Genomic DNA, 16,832 nt, shown 5'->3' with positions numbered 1-16,832 from the left:
GACGTGAGTATCACTTAATGTTACTAATATTCGTCACACTGGCCTCCACACAAGCCTGATCGTCCCAATCAGACAAATATCTCGATCTAACCGCTGCTAGCCTCTGAACCACCCTTCTATTTCGTGGTTACCCAATTGTTTGTATGCGGTAGATGACATCACTGATCCTTTTCACAACTCTGTACGGGCCTTCCCAACTGCACCAAAATATGGATGGAACACCTTTCCGCCGGTGAGGATTGTATAGCAGTACCAAATCTCCCTCCAAGAAACCTTCCGAATTATTGATCTTGTCGTACCTGTGTTTCACCCTACTACTCATTATCCTGGACCGTTCCCTCACACTCTGTTGTTTGGCCAATGAACTACTTCGTAGAGCTTGCGCTTGGCGGATTGGCTTCGCATAATCCGTATCGTTCCGACGTTTCACAACAGTAGTGCGCACTGGCTTGAAACCACCTTTACATTCTTTCTCGGAAATTCTGTCGTTTGATTTAGTGCATCCATTAAGGTTTGTCAATGCCAGTGTTTTTCTCGCGGCTACCTTCTTTGATTTGTTTGGCCCATTCATTCCATCAACCTATTCCCGATTTACTTTCTTTGTTTTTTGTGGTTCCTTTTGAATCTCCTCCACCAGCACTCGCTTACTGCTGAACCCTTTCTCCAAACTAAAGTTAAGTGGTATATCCTGGTTCTTATAGCGGTTAATCCTTCTCTGCATATCGATCCTGATGTCATGGTCAACTAAGAAGTCCACCCCCTATATGACTTCATCAACAATCTCTGCCACAACGAATTTGTGTAGAATCGTGACCTTTCCAATTAAGACCTCACATATCACTTCTCCTTGGACTTGGTTATACTCGCCAGTGACCGTACGCAACCTTGCTCCAGGTAATGGCTTTACTATCCTGTTGACCAAATCAGATCGGATTAAAGAATGAGATGCGCCCGTATCTACAGTCAGTACACATTCTTTGCCATCCACATTTCCTCTGACGCTAAGACTGCTCGATTTCCTTCCGATTTGTGATACAGATATAACGGGACATTCCACAGCTGGAGCTATCTTTCGATCTTTACATCTGACTAGCTCTTGCTCATCTCCTCCAGCTTTGTTTTTAAGAACATCCATGCTGTTGAAACCACTAGATCAAGATCGCAATGGCGTACAATGTGACCTAACTTCCGCATTTGAAGCATTTTTTATTTATTTATTTATTATTTAAGGTCGACGACAAACTATGGTCGACTGCATAATATAAAAGATATATAAATATACAACTCAAAAGATAAAATTTAAGATATATTTGATAACTCTTTCACTCCGCTTTTGCGATCTTTTCAGCGCCTCCAATATTGTGTTCACCCAGTCTGGCCTTTCCACATCCACACCGCGTGCTTTGAAAACTGGCTAACATTCTGTGCGACGCTGTTTCCTGAATCAGATCATGTGATCCCCTTTCTTCGAATGTATGTTTTGGGTTTGCGTATGTCGCTCGCTTCGTTTCGACATCCCGTATTACATTAATAAAGCTCTGGATTTTTACCCTTTCGGTGTATTTCACTGGTGCGCCCGCATTCGCTAAATGTGCCAGCCTTTCAATATCCGACGCAAAATCTTTTGCTACGTTTCACCAGCCCTCTGGGAGCGGTTCAGTAACTCCATTTGGTATATCTGTATCTTATGCTCGGTTCCGTATCGTCTCTCTAGAGCGCTCATCAATGCTACATAGCAGTTCCTTTCACCTTCTGGAATGGTTTGTAAAATCTCAGCAGCTGGTCCTTGCAATGCTACGAAGAGTGCAGCAAATTTATCTTCAGCACTCCAGTTGTTCACTGCTGTGGTCTTCTCAAACTGAAACTTAAACACCTGGAAAGGAACAGAACCGTCAAAGGATGGTGTTTTTATCTTTGGCTTACTCGCCGAAACTGCTGGGCGATTGAGTTGCAACTGCTCCATACGACCTTTTAAATCATCGACTTCTGCCTGAAATTGAGCGATTTTTGCATCCTGCGCTTCCAGATTTGATGTTAGCCTTGCTTCCTGTGCTTCTAACTGCGAAGACATTTGTGCCACCTGCAATGATAAGCGCTCCTCTTGTTCTTCCATCCTGGATGTTATGCGTATTTTCTGTGATTCCAGTTGGGATGTTATACGTGTCTCCTGTGCTTCCAGATGGGATACCATATACGTCTTTTGTTCTTCCAGTTGAGATGACATTTGTGTTTCCTGTGCTTCAATCTTGGCCGTTATCTGTGTCGACATTTCTGAAATACGCGTTTCTTGTGCTTCAATCTTGGATTTTATACGGTTCTCCTGCGATTTCAGTTGGAATGCCACTGTCGATGTTTGTGCAGATATTGCAGCCAATATCACGTTCAAGTCTGTGCTGGTAACTGCCTGCAATGTTTCGTTTTTCTCTTCAATTTTTGTTGTTGTCTCGTCCCCATCAGGATGAAAGACATCATCGTCCACATTAATTCCTTACGTCTCCATAGCGTCTCGTAGACGTGCTTGAAGTTCGATCTTATTGCCGGTTGTATTCGATCCACGGTTCTTCAACTCCTTTTTCAGTTGATGGATCCTTAATTCACTTAACTTTGTCATGTCCTTGTTGTCCTCTGGAATTTATTCAACAATTCCTCTTCTGACACCAATTGTAACGAATTTAGGGAAACTCCGCTTATTTTACACCCTCTACTAATGTTCTATCGTTAAATTGTTGAATAAATAACTCCAATATTCAATAATGCAAAATGGTCTTTATTAGAATACTTTGGAAATACTTCACAATAACACTTATACTTCGCAACTGATAGTGTGCTTAAATCAAACTGAATATGGACTGCTCATCTTCTGCTGCTTTTATACTCTCTGCCCAAATGTCTAGACGTTTCTTCTTCTAGAATCCTCCCCCTGGTGCTAATGAGTATTTTAAAAGGGCGTGGGCCTTAGTTCTATAGGTGGACGCCTTTTCGTGATATCGCCATAAAGGTGGACCAGAGGTAACTCTAGAATTTGTTTGTGCGATATGGGTATCAAATGAAAGGTGTTAATGAGTATTTTAAAAGGGCGTCGGCCTTAGTTCAATAGGTGGACGCCTTTTCGGGATATCGCCATAAAGGTGGACCAGGGGTGACTCTAGAATTTGTTTGTACGATATGGGTATCAGATGAAAAGTTTTAACGAGTATTTTAAAAGGGAGTGGGCCTTAGTTCTATAGGTGGACACCTTTTCGAGATATCGCCATAAAGGTGGACCAGGGGTGACTCTAGAATTCGTTTGTACGATATGGGTATCAAATGAAAGGTTTTAATGAGTATTTTAAAAGGGATGGGCCTTAGTTCTATAGGTGGACGCCTTTTCGAGATATGGCCATGAAGGTGGACCAGAGGTTACTCTAGTATTTGTTTGTACGATATGGGTATCAAATGAAAAGTGCTAATGAGTATTTTAAAAGGGCGTGGGCCTTAGTTCTATAGGTGGACGCCTTTTCGAGATATCGCCATTAAGGTGGACCAGGGGTGACTCTAGAATTTGTTTGTACGATATGGGTATCAAATGAAAAGTGTTAATGAGTATTTTAAAAGGGCGTGGGCCTTAGTTCTATAGGTGGACTCCTTTTCGAGATACCGCCATAAAGGTAGACCAGGGGTGACTTTATAATGCGTTTGTACATTATGGGTATCAAACGAAAGGTGTTAATGAGTATTTTAAAAGGGCGTGGGCCTTAGTTCTATAGGTGGACTCCTTTTCGAGAAACCGCCATAAAGGTAGACCAGGGGTTACTTTAGAATGCGTTTGCACATTATGGGTATCAAACGAAAGGTATTAATGAGCATTTTAAAAGGGCGTGGGCCTTAGTTCTATAGGTGGACTCCTTTTCGAGATACCGCCATAAAGGTGGAACAGGGTTGACTCTAGAATTTGTTTGTAAGATATGGGCATCAAATGAAATGTGTTAATGAGTATTTTAAAAGGGCGAGGGCTTAGTTCTATAGGTGGACGCCTTCTCGAGATATCGTCATAAAGGTGGACCAGGGGTGACTCTAGAATTTGTTTGTACGATATGGGTATCAAATGAAAAGTGTTAATGAGTATTTTAAAAGGGGGTGGGCCTTAGTTCTATAGGTGGACGCCTTTTCAAGGTATCACCATAAAGGTAGAAACTGGATGAAAGGTGTTAATGAGTATTTTAAAAGGGCGAGGGCTTAGTTCTATAGGTGGACGCCTTCTCGAGATATCGTCATAAAGGTGGACCAGGGGTGACTCTAGAATTTGTTTGTACGATATGGGTATCAAACGAAAGGTGTTAATGGGCATTTTAAAAGGGCGTGGGCCTTAGTTCTATAGGTGGACTCCTTTTCGAGATACCGCCACAAAGGTGGACCAAGGGTGACTCTAGAATTTGTTTGTAAGATATGGGTATCAAATGAAAGGTGGGCCTTAGTTCTATAGGTTGACTATATTTCGAGATATCGCCATAAACGTAGACCAGGGGTGACTCTAGACTTTGTTTGTACGGTATTGGTATCAAATGAAAGGTTTTAATGATTATTTTAAAAGGGAGTGCTGGTAGTTGTATATGTGAAGGCGTTTTCGAGATATTGACCAAAATGTGGACCAGGGTGACCCAGAACATCATCTGTCGGGTACCGCTAATTTTTTTATATATGTAATACCACGAACAATATTCCTGCCAAGATTCCAAGGGCTTTTGATTTCGCCCTGCAGAACTTTTTCATTTTATTCTACTTAATATGGTAGGTGTCACACCCATTTTGCAAAGTTTTTTTCTTATGTTATATTTTGCGTCAATAAACCAATCCAATTACCATGTTTCATCCCTTTTCTCGTATTTGATTCTATACAATTATGGCAATTTTTTAATTTTGCTTAATTTTCGATATCGAAAAAGTGGGCGTGGTCATAGTCGGATTTCGACCATTTTTTACACCAATACAAAGTGAGTTCAGATAAGTACGTGAATTGAGTTTAGTAAAGATATATCTATTTTTGCTCAAAGTATCGTGTTAACGGCCGAGCGAAAGGACAGACGGCCGACTGTGTATAAAAACTGGCCGTGGCTTCAACCGATTTCGCCCTTTTTCACAGTTACCGTCCTAGCATCTAAGCCCCTACCAAATTTCACACGGATTGGTAAATTTTTGTTCGACTTATGGCATTAAAAGTATTCTAGACAAATTAAATCAAAAAGGGCGGAGCCACGCCTATTTTGAAATTTTCTTTTATTTTTGTATTTTATTGCACCACTTCATTACTGGGGTCGAATGCTGACATAATTTACTTACATATATACTGTAAAGATATTACATTTTTTGTTAAAATTTGACTTAAAAAAATTTTTTTTTTAAAGTGGGCTTGTTCGTCATCCGATTTTGCTAATTTTTATTTAGCACATATATAGCAATAGGAGTAACGTGCCTGCCAAATTTCATCATGATATCCTCAACGACTGCAGTATTACAGCTTGCTAAACTTTTAAATTACCTTCTTTTAAAAGTGGGCGGTGCCACGCCCGTTGTTAAAAATTTTACTAATTTTCGTTTCTGCGTCATAAGCTCAACTCACCTACCAAGTTTTATCGCTTTATCTGTCTTTGGTAATGAATTATCGCACTTTTTCGGTTTTTTCGAACTTTTCGATATCGAAAAGGTGGGCGTGGTTATGGTCCGATATCGTTCATTTTAAATAGCCATCTGAGATGAGTGCCCAGGAAGCTAAATACCAAATTTCATGATACCTCGAAATTTACTCAAGTTATCGCGTTAACGGGCAGACGGACGGACGGACGGACACGGCTCAATCAAATTTTTTTTCGATACTGATGATTTTGATATATGGTACTCTATATCTATCTCGATTCCTTTATACCTGTACAACCAACCGTTATCCAATCAAAGTTAATATACTCTGTGAGCTCTGCTCAACTGAGTATAAAAATTATTCATTTTAAATTTTCTGATTGATGAATAAAAAGTAATTTTTTATTCAATGTTGGTAACCGCTCATTCTTATTTTTGTAAATTTTGAGTAAAGAGTTGATTTATTATTCATTATTTAAAAAATATGGAATAACAATAAAATTTCAATTTTTATTCATATGCGTAACCAGTTCGCGTGTAGTTCTGATGCTGAGTAATACTGAGATGATTTTGGGGATTAATCCCGGGGTTTTTGTGGTAATTTCGGGGACACACTCGGGATCGTCCCGGGGTCTTACGGGGTTCATTTTGGGGTAATTTCGGGACACCCTCGGGGTCCTCCCGCGGTCTTTTTTAGTTAATGTCGGGGACTTTAAGGGGTCATTTCGGGACGGTTTTGGGGACTCCCTGGAGGTACTCCCGGGGTCATTTGGTGGTCATTTCGGGATGGTTTTGCGAACTCCCTCGGGGTCCTTCCGGAATGGTTTTGGGGACTCCCTTTGGGTCCTTCCGAGGTCACTTGGGGTCGTTCTGGGATATTTTTGGGGAATCCCCCGGATTGTTTGCCAAAAGCTGCCGATGGGCGACTCCGCTTAGAAACACTTTTTTTCCTAATTGAAAAATTGTTTTATAAGTTTTGATGTTGCTTCGCCTGACAATCGAACCCAGGATGTGGCTGGGGGAGCACGGCGGCCGCCCTGATGATATCGTTGAATCTTAGATTTGGAACTTTACAATTTCTGTAAAAAAAAATGTGTTGAAATTCGTATAGGTCTGCCAGACATATATATGCCCATAAGGGTTAAAGTTGACTTCTCAACCCTTGCTGAAAAAAGTGAATTGGAGTAATTTTTTTCAATTTAACCCACAGTGCGACTGTTAGTTACATAATCATACATAATAGGATAAAACTGATTTAAAAATGCACTGACCTTTTAAATGCCATTGTAGACTTAACTGTTATTGCAGAAAACACTTTGCCTGTCAACCTAGTTTCACTTTTATGTGTATTACTCAATTAATTTCATCAATTTAGCTTCACTCTAAACGTCAATCTAATTCTTAAGTAACCCATTTCCGCGCCATCTTATCTTAATTGTTTTTGTTGCATTTCGATTTTATGTAAAATTTCAAGTCTAAATCTTTTTTAACATTATTTCTTTTCTTCCTTATGCATCCTCCGTACGTACAACTTCAACCGATTCAATCAACCCGCCCACAACTAACTGCAGTTGAACTCATACGAGCGGAAACATCACCAACAACAACAACAGCGCCCAGCATAGGTATGGCAGCCCTTGGCAATGGTGCTTCTCATTCCAGTGAGGCAGGGGCGGCGAGTAAGCCAACCATGAGCCTCATAATCGGGAAAAGCTACACGTGGGTAATAGTAACATTACAGGCAGTTATGTTGTTGGAGATAAGGTGGTACTGAAGGATAATAAAGGATACAACTAACTCTTAGGGGCGCCAGCAATCTGACGGCAGATGCCACCAGCTTCGGTATATGTTGCAGACCCGTCTCGGCCCACCGAGCAACCAACCGAAGGTAAAAGCAAAATAAAACAATAACAAAAAAGTTCGATGTAGCTGAAACTACAATTAAACCCAGCTTATATGCACCTTTTTAAAAAGATTCCTCACTCTTTCGTCATATAATAAATTGTATTGAAGAAAAAAAATACCAAAGTACATTGTCATACTTTGAAGAGGGGAAAGAGAATAAAGGGATTACATAGAAGAATAGAAAATAAAATTTAAAGTGGCAAAACTGTAAAAAGTAAATGGTAAAAGGTAAATACATGCACATTTCTTTACGTGTAGTTCTACTTTTGCTGTAGCATGTAAGGACGGGTAGCAAATAATGAATAACTATGTTTTTACGTATTTATGTATGTATATGTTTGTATAAAAAAAGTAGGAATTAAAGTGCAGAAGAAGCAAGTTTACAATAAATATAAAAATAAATACATTTATAAAAGAGCGAAAGCTAAAAGAGAAAAAAGCAACAAAAGACATCTAAGTACATGCATTGAAAAACTTATAAAAATTGAAAATTTTGAACTGAACTGAACATTAAAAGGCATAACTACGAAGCAACAAATAGATGGACGAACAGACTAAATTTAATTGTACAAAAGAAATGCTACGAAACGCCCTCAATGGCTGGCGTTAGTTGGACCCAAACCCCGTGTGTGGGATAACTCTGTGTAAATGAAATGTTTTGGATTGTATTTTTGTATGTAGGCGTATACTCGTTGTGTGAGTGTTTGTATGTAATGTACGTAGGATTAAATCATCTACGAAGTTTTTGATGTGAGAGAATTTGAGAAGCTTTGCTTTTTTGCTCGAAATGAAAGACACAAACAAAACAATAATTTTTCTTATCTATAAATAAATTTAAAAAAAACCAAAATAAAAAAAATATGATAATAGATAATTTAGTTACCAGGAAAATACATGGGGTAAAAGTTTATAAAATGCTAAAAAAACCCACATAAAATCATTTGGTATAATGGCATACAAAAATTCCGCATACCTACGCAGCTATAACGAAATTACGACTTGGCTAAAATAAGTTTGGCTCGTTAATTTTCAATAAAGTAGTTCGAAAATTTGGTAATTCTTTACGACAGCATGACACTGCTAATACGCGTCCAAAAATATCGAGAGAGGTATCAAACGACGCGTCTTGACATCAGTATTAATAATCCGAAGGCGGAACTCGATCAAAAGATATTAACGAAAAGCCGAAAAAAGACCCGCGGGTACCTCCGAAACGGGGGGTGGTATCCATAGTATTTTTGCGCAGAACACCTTTCTGCATTGGCGGTCTTCGGCCGCGCTTATAAAAAATAACCCTGGGCTACGCCATGCCAAGTCCGGGTGTGTGATATAACCGTGGCTACCGCCACGGTGATATCCTTCTGCGTTCACAATTTTTTTTGTGGGTACAAATTACAACAACCACATGAAAATCGCCAACTTCAACTGCAAATATCTCCCGACGCGTATTAACAGTCTCATGCTGTCGTAAAGAATTACCGAAAATTTTTATAATTGTAGCATTTACGTCACCTTACCTCATTATCAACTTGACTACTTAAGAAATATTTTAACTGTCTAAATTATATAACCACATAAGTAAGCTGATACACAGGGCCACGTTTATACATACCTCAAATATTTGTTTGGCATTTCATTTCTTGGAACCAACTATAAGTATCTAGTAGTATGGAAGTTCTGTTACGACGTTTCGAAAGTTACTCATCCCTAGACATGGGAAATGGGTAAATACGCAAATGGTAAATACCCGGTAAATTGGGTATATGTATATGGTAAAAATGGGTAAATACCCAAATATTTACCCAAAAGAAGGGTAAGAATAATCTTGTGGAAAATCTGGGAAACAAACACACAATTTCAAACCCAAATGTACCCAATTTGTCCTATATTGGTGGGTAGTTAGCCATTACGCAATCGGTTGAATCAGTTTTAATCTGTAATCCAGCGTTTTTCAAAAATATTTAGCCAATAATACATCCGTTGCAAAAATTTAAGTTTACCCAGTAAAAATTTTAAGTCAAACAAGAGTCGGAAAAATATCTAAATTGGAACGTTTACAGTCGGTATGTGCTTTCCTATAAGTGTTTCCTATAAGTCTTAAGTAAGTCTTAAAAGGGGTTTAAACAGCTCATATTATACTCTACTGGAACTCTCCGACGTCATTTTTAACTCTAATAAACTCTGATTATCTGGGACCTATATGACCTCTTTATTAGGCATCGTCAGCGCTTATTGGGGTCATATATAGTTCGACACACCTGAACAGAGCGTGGAGCTTTGCGGCCACATTAAAGATGTCGAGAAGCGTCCATGCGCAGAAAAATGTCGATGCTTTTACAAAAAAAGAATAGCAAGGGTAACTATAATGTAAAAATGTAATTCATTTTGTATTAAAATGAAAAATTGTCGTAACAAAGTTTCAAAATTTGTTCCAAACTCGCTGTGACGAACATAAATAGCTGATAAATGATAATTTTTGCATGCTATGTTAGGAACTTTTAGGCCGTTAAATAAAAGGCAAAAATTAAATTTCCTTTTGCCCTCCTACGCGTCTCGACGCTTTTCTGATTCCTACATTGCCCACTTATTTTGTATTCGTTTTGGATTCTTAAATTATGAGCGCCGTGAGCATGTTTGAGGGGTAGCTTTCTTTGCGTAAATATGTGTATCCTATAAACATTCTCGTAGAGTTCTGGAGTTCAATATGGGTCCGAAAAATATCAGCTTCAAAAATGTTATCACCTTAAAGCCTTTTATGACTCCAATTTGATGAAATTATGAACAAACGAAAAATATTAAAATCAGTAAATTAGGCAGCTCCGGAATAAAAACTCAGAAATTTTTCTGCGACAATTTATTCTAATAAATAATTAATTCAACTAATACTTATTTCATTTCTATCTTGTCCTCATCGGAGTTTTGTCACAACAATTTTCTCTCCTATTTTTTTCGCTTCGGATGTATGTAAAAAATTCTCCTAAAAACCCTGAAGTAGTGTCATTAAAAGACTAAAAATTAGCAATATATGACGCCAATAAGGCTCATATATGATATCGGAAGGAGGCCTGTATAAGACTTATGTTAGAGGCAAAATATGAGCATATAGAATTCGCTTCAGGCTCGTAAATGAGTTCATAAAAAGTGCAAACGATCCAAAGTTTGGACTCCTTTCAGACTAATTGTTGACTCCGAGTGTTTGCTGGGCTGTTTGTTTAAAATCAAAACGAAATTTTTTTAATTTCAAATGACGTATAAATTTAATTGCTGAATTGTAATTCCAAGCAGCCTCGATTCCGGGTATTTTCCTGGTATATACCCATAAAAATGGTAAATACCCGGTAGAATCCCAACTCTACTCATCCCCCCTACGGACATTATTTATCTTCTTATTCTTTCCCGGGAAACTTCTCGAAGGTTTCGTAGAGTTTTTTATTGTTTATAGGCCTTGCCGGATATTTATACAGTACGTTCCTGAAAAAAGCCCATTAAGGTACTAGTCTGACCATCTGGAGAAAGATGTGATGTGACCGCATGGAAACTTCTAGGGCATCCAAGTGTCCATGGCCATCTCCTTTTGACAATGTCTATTCCAGTGAATTGAAAAAAATAAAATAAGCTGATGAGATTAGCCAACCATATAGTTGAACCATGGTATAAGGAGAGAAAAAAATAATAAAAATAGTTTTTAAAAAGTATGAAAAAAAATGTTCCGTGTACCCGGGTCTACGTATTGGCGTGTATAATCTATTCAGATTCTTGTTCAGATATCCATTTTGCAGGTTAACCGGCTTAATATCTTCATCGATATGTCCAAACCCGTGTTTCGGGTATCGATAAAAGCTTGAGTGGCGCCGATATACACTTACTCCAACGGATAGATGTTTCCCCGCAACATTTCATATTTTTTTAAAGATGGAGTCGCACATATACGTACTTAACTTTTTCCGAACAAACTCATAGTCCAAGTATGTCTAATTTCTCTCATTTAAAGATTTGTGTGATCACAGCATGTCGTTGGACAATATGTGCAGAAATATGGAAAGCTTTAGTCTCGGTTGAAGATTCAATCAGCACTCTTTTTCTCGTACAAAAAAATGGCCGCCGGACTGACGACGAATTTGCATAAACGCTTTGGTCACGCAGCTTCGCACGCCCCGAAAGCGCCATAAGATGAAAATGAGAAATCTTAACGCTTTCTTCGCTTTGGCGCGACCTAATCGTATTGTGAATCCAACAAAATGGTTGAGATCGAAAAGTTAGTATGTAATGTTTATAAGGAGAAATATATCTTTAAACTCCAAAGTTTTAACGCATCCAGATTTTTAGCAACTTGGTATCTTTTAAGCTTAAGGTGTAATTAAAAAAGAACCGAGAAGTGCTGGACTATTGATATGTTCAGCGAAAATGATCCTTACATAATCCGCTTTTTGAAAAGTTATAATTCTGCACAAAGAAAAAGTTCTAACTTTGTTCAACTGAGTAATCCTTTTTTTCTGAACTATTCAGTGTATCCCTTTAACGGAAGAATTAGCCGGAAACATTGTTTACGAATGGAGGAAATGACATTTCCACTGCTCATAAAATGAGCATTTAATGTCATTATCTATTTTCTTATTTAATTATTAATTTACATTGTAATACTGCGTAATTATTAATTTTTATAAGAAAATAAAGAAAACAAACAAACAAACAAACCTAAGCTGAGGGAAAATGTTATCGACTAATTCTGACTGTTTAGGAACACGTTGGATGCTGGAAGAGCATGCACTGTTAGAGTCACATATTTCAGAGAAAACTTGACAACGTGTGTTTGCGTAGCTTTTTCGAACTTTCCAATATAGCCACTAAAAATTTGCAAAAAGTATGAAAAAGGAATCCTTGTGGGGGTCCCCTTCAAAATGTTTTCTTGTTTTTTCTTGTGGTTCAAACAAATTCACTTAAAATAAATATATGTAAGGCGCGATAACCTTCGCAGAGATTTTAGGCAGTGCTTCTCCTCCGACTTGTGTCGTGCTCCTTTTAATTTTTCCTACAAATTGGCGGGACGGGACCTAAATGTTAACGCCGACTATCAAAGGCACCTGCAGCGCAGATGAGTTTTCACTAAGAAGCTTTTCAAAGCAAAAAAATACACTCGGAGTGCTTGCCAAATAACTGCCGAGGGGCGACCCCGCTTAGAAATACAAATTCGCTTGCTATAATAAAATCAAACACAAAGGCAAAACCTAAACTTCAAATATCTACAATAAACCATAGAGAAATTGTGGCTAAAGCAATTTAGACCTAAGCCTGGCACTGTATATATATACATTTTTATTTTTAAAGCCCGGTTTTTCAGTAGTTGGTTAAGCTAAGCTTAAACAAAGGTTGCTTCAACTCTAGTCATATTTTAAATTCAGTTAAACTACTGGGCAGTTTTTCAGTCATAGTTTAAGGTCGCCTTAGTGGTAGGTTTTTTTGTACTGCAACATTGGTTTTTTATTATCTAGATAATTTGTATGTAATTGTACGGCAACAGCTGGATTTTGTTTACCCAGCAAACACGGAAAAAATATTTCTCCAGCGAAAACTATAACTAGCTCCATAAGTGATATCCAACATCATTATTTAATTATTCACGGTGGGTTTTAAAAAATTTAAATTTTTCTGCCATCCACCCGGGGGTCTGTGGGCTTATTCTAGGAGGTGCCTAGTGTCAAAAAAAGCCAACCGCGAAATCGCATATTCGGCACTTCTTTTAGGGTCATTTGAACTTTTTAATTTTTGCAATTAAAGCTTTCTACGCGTTATTGATGGGGAAACCTTTTTTAACGCAATGATAATCATGTTTCTTTGCAAAAAATAATGCAAACATTTATTTTATGTAACGTTACATACAATGCAAACAGTTATTTTAAATAAAATTTACAAAATAATGCATATTTTTGTCTGAAACCACAAAAGTTCGTTAATCAGCTTCTCCTATTTATTTGAATCACAAATGGCAACTATAGTATTCGCAAGCTGCTCTCAATAAACGACTAGAGTATTCTGGATGAGATATTTTAACACTTTACTTAACCCATGTCTTTCTAAAATCTGCATGCACAGATTCAAAAACTGGCTCTCTCCAAAAAGCGAGTCCTTTTCCATGTTTTGAACAAAAGTAAGGCACGTGTTCAATTACAGCATGAACTTTATGTGTAATACTAATTTCCAAGTCCTCATAACTTGTTTTAAATTTGTTAATATGCTGGTCTAGATTATGCGAAAAGCAAGAGTTATAATAATAAGAGCATTATAATCACCCTGTATACTGTTTTAAGCGGGAGTCATTGGTGCCGTATGTCGTATCGCTGTAGTCGTATCCCTAACGTAATCAGCTGTTTATCGTTACGACTGTAAACCAAAAGCCAATTGGTTGGCTACGATACGGTTACGCCCTTAGCGGCACCAATAATCGATTGTATTGATTCTCATAAGGTTGGTCGAATCAGCTGTTAAAAGGTTACCGATACGGTTACCGATAAAGCACTAATGTCTCCAGCTTTAGTCTCTATTCGGTATGTACACATGTAATTACATAGGTACGTAAGTAATGAAGTATGTACATAAGTTCACCGATATTAACATGCGTAAATACTTGTTTTTCAACTAACATAATTCCGTTAGGTAAAATTACTGTCCAATTTAGTTTTGTATAAGTATAAGTACTTTAGAAGAAAATAAGAATAAAATATAAAATCTGTTCGTTTTCAACCATCGCGTGAACTATCATTTTCACACGGTTAAGGAAGACCCAAAAACTGAACATTTACGGCCAGGTTTTTCTGAAATTTTTCTCAAAATATCTACATTTTTAAGCAATTTTTTGCAGGAATTGCCGTTAAAAGAAGACCGTCCGAAGTAAACTTCACGATCTACATGGCATTCTTTGTCTCATTCATTGCTTTCTATTTCAAATTCTTTTAACGTGCTTTCATAAGGTTTATTTATAACGCCAAGTAAGAGATAAAGTTCCGGAGGTGGAATCAACTCTGTTATTTCAATGTCTTCATCAAAATCAAAGAGGGGTTTGTTTACACAATTTTTAAAAAACTGAGCGTGGTATTTTCCATTTTCTTCCCAAGCTCTAACATTTTTTAAGCTATTGCATAGATTTTATCGCGGGCTTGGCGACTAAATCAAAAAAACCCGTAACGGATATTTGTCAAAAAAGATCCGAAAAGGCTCGAAAAGATTCGTAAAGGTTCGGTGTTAGCAACAGGCCAAATACATAAAATTGGATCTCTATCATAAACAGCGGTGGGCACCACTACGTTTACACGGTTACCAAATTGAGAATGTGTTAGTAAACACGAACGCGTAGCGAGCAGTGTTGCCAGGTGATATAAAAAAAAGAGGCTGGATTGGAAAAAAAAGGTTAGAAAAGGCTAAATTTAGAAAAAAAGGAAGCTAAAAAAAGGCCAGACATTTTTTTGGTAAATTCATTAAATTTTTTTTATACTTTAGTTTAGACATTTGTAAATAAAAACTTATAAACACAACTTAAACATAACTTCTTGTTACAAAACATATCAGGCACATTTTTCTTGACTGGCACATGGAATTACTTTAAATGGTTGCATATGTGTATATACATAAAAAAATATTACAAACTAATTATTTATATAAAATATTCCTCGTCTGAAGAATCAGAAGAGTTTAAGTCTGCGTATAAAGTTTGGCTATTTACATAGATATGAGATCATCGGTAATTTCAAAATCATTACAACATTTAGATAAGCGTTTTAACGAGCATCTAATATTAAGCAGCGCATTAAGCATTTTAATTTTTAGTTTGTTCCTTAATTTAGTTTTCAGAATTTTCATGCCACTAAAAATTATTTCAAACTCCGCATTACTGAGTGGTAATACTAAAAAACTAAATATGAATTCGACAAGTTCTAAAAAAGGAGGTTCGTTTAATGCATTTTTATATTCTCGGACTTCCGACCAAAATTCAATGGCGGAGTGTATATTTTTCCATTGTATAGTTATAAGTTTTCGCCACTGCAGCTCTATTAATGCTATCTGACTTGAAGAATAACTATACTTCTCTTTTTCAAAGTAAGAAAATAAATCTGGTTTTGAAACTTTCAACGAATTTTCAGCAGAAAAAAAATTAATCTTTTGTAGATAACTCATACTGTTAGGTATGCGTTGTCGTAACTGGTTTATCAACTCAATTAAAAATAGTTGACAGTTTTTACGAATATTTTTTTGTACTTCGTCATTAATGCTACCTTCATTCAACTTGGATCTTATATATTCCTCGAAATCGTATAAAAAATATGGTGTTGCAATGATATACGGGGTAAGAGGCGACGACAGAGGATCAAAATCCTCGGAATACAGCAAAACTTGTTGACAGTAAGTAGAAATCAATGTTTTTAGATCAGAAAATAACTTCGTAGGGTCAGCCGAATTACTTTCAAATGATTTATTCACTTTTTGAACTTCATTCAGTATTGGCTTTAAAAATATAAGATATGCCATGTTTGCATCCGTGTATAAATCATATAAAATGTTGGCTTTATGACAGCTTTCTTTTAAAGACGTAATACCAAAATGTGTTTTCAGTTCAATCCACTGATCGAAAATACGTTTAACTGCTGTTTCAATGGATAGCCACCGTGTATCGCAGGCCCTAACTAATTTTTACGACTCATGGCCATCGTTAATTAAAGAAAGCAGATTTCGAAAACCAATTATAACTCTCGGAAATTAAAAATTCAATATCATTAGGGATGTACTTAGAAGCACTGGATACGGCTAGCTGAATCGAGTGACATATGCATGGCATTAAAATTATATTTTTATTATGATTTTTTAGAAGCGCAATGACACCTTTGTTTATCCCCACCATTGTGATGGCATTGTCTGTCCCTAGCCCTATTAGTTTGTTTATATCGAGATTACATTCTTGAAGTGTTTTTAGAATAGCATCTACTATACCCTCTGCAGTAGAATTCGACAATTCTACTAATCTAAGAAATGTGTTAATAAAACGCTTCGTACTTGCACTATAATATCGTATCACTATACCTAGTTGCTTGTTAGTTGCAATATCGGTGGATTCATCTATAATTAAACTAAACTGTGCACTTCCAATATATTCGAGTAAATTTTTTGTGAAGTAGGGGGCAAGACATTGGTTATTAAGGCACTGCACTTTGTTCTTCCTTCAATAGCGCTATCCAAAAATGTACTTTTCTGCATCATAGTTAAATGATCGACGGAACGAATTGAAGTGTGAATTGCGTTGCGTAAATCGGCTCGTTTGGTATCGACGATTA

At 37.1% G+C, this 16,832-nt stretch overlaps 1 protein-coding gene across 1 annotated transcript in view; it reads left to right on the top strand.

Annotated features, from left to right (window-relative positions):
• beat-VII (beaten path VII) overlaps positions 1-8,603 on the top strand; it is a 599,011-nt gene extending 590,408 nt beyond the window's left edge. Inside the window, exon 9 of the mRNA XM_067760324.1 lies at positions 7,182-8,603. Within this exon, the coding sequence (XP_067616425.1) occupies positions 7,182-7,384 (203 nt within the window). The 3' untranslated portion in view covers positions 7,385-8,603. The remainder of the gene's footprint in view (positions 1-7,181) is intronic.
• Positions 8,604-16,832: the final 8,229 nt, after the last annotated feature.

Source organism: Eurosta solidaginis, chromosome 1 (genome assembly GCF_040869045.1).
Source record: "Eurosta solidaginis isolate ZX-2024a chromosome 1, ASM4086904v1, whole genome shotgun sequence".
Taxonomy (NCBI): Eukaryota; Metazoa; Arthropoda; class Insecta; order Diptera; family Tephritidae; genus Eurosta; species Eurosta solidaginis.
Note: the sequence above shows the minus strand (reverse complement) of the source record. Positions and strands in the feature narration are given on the sequence as shown.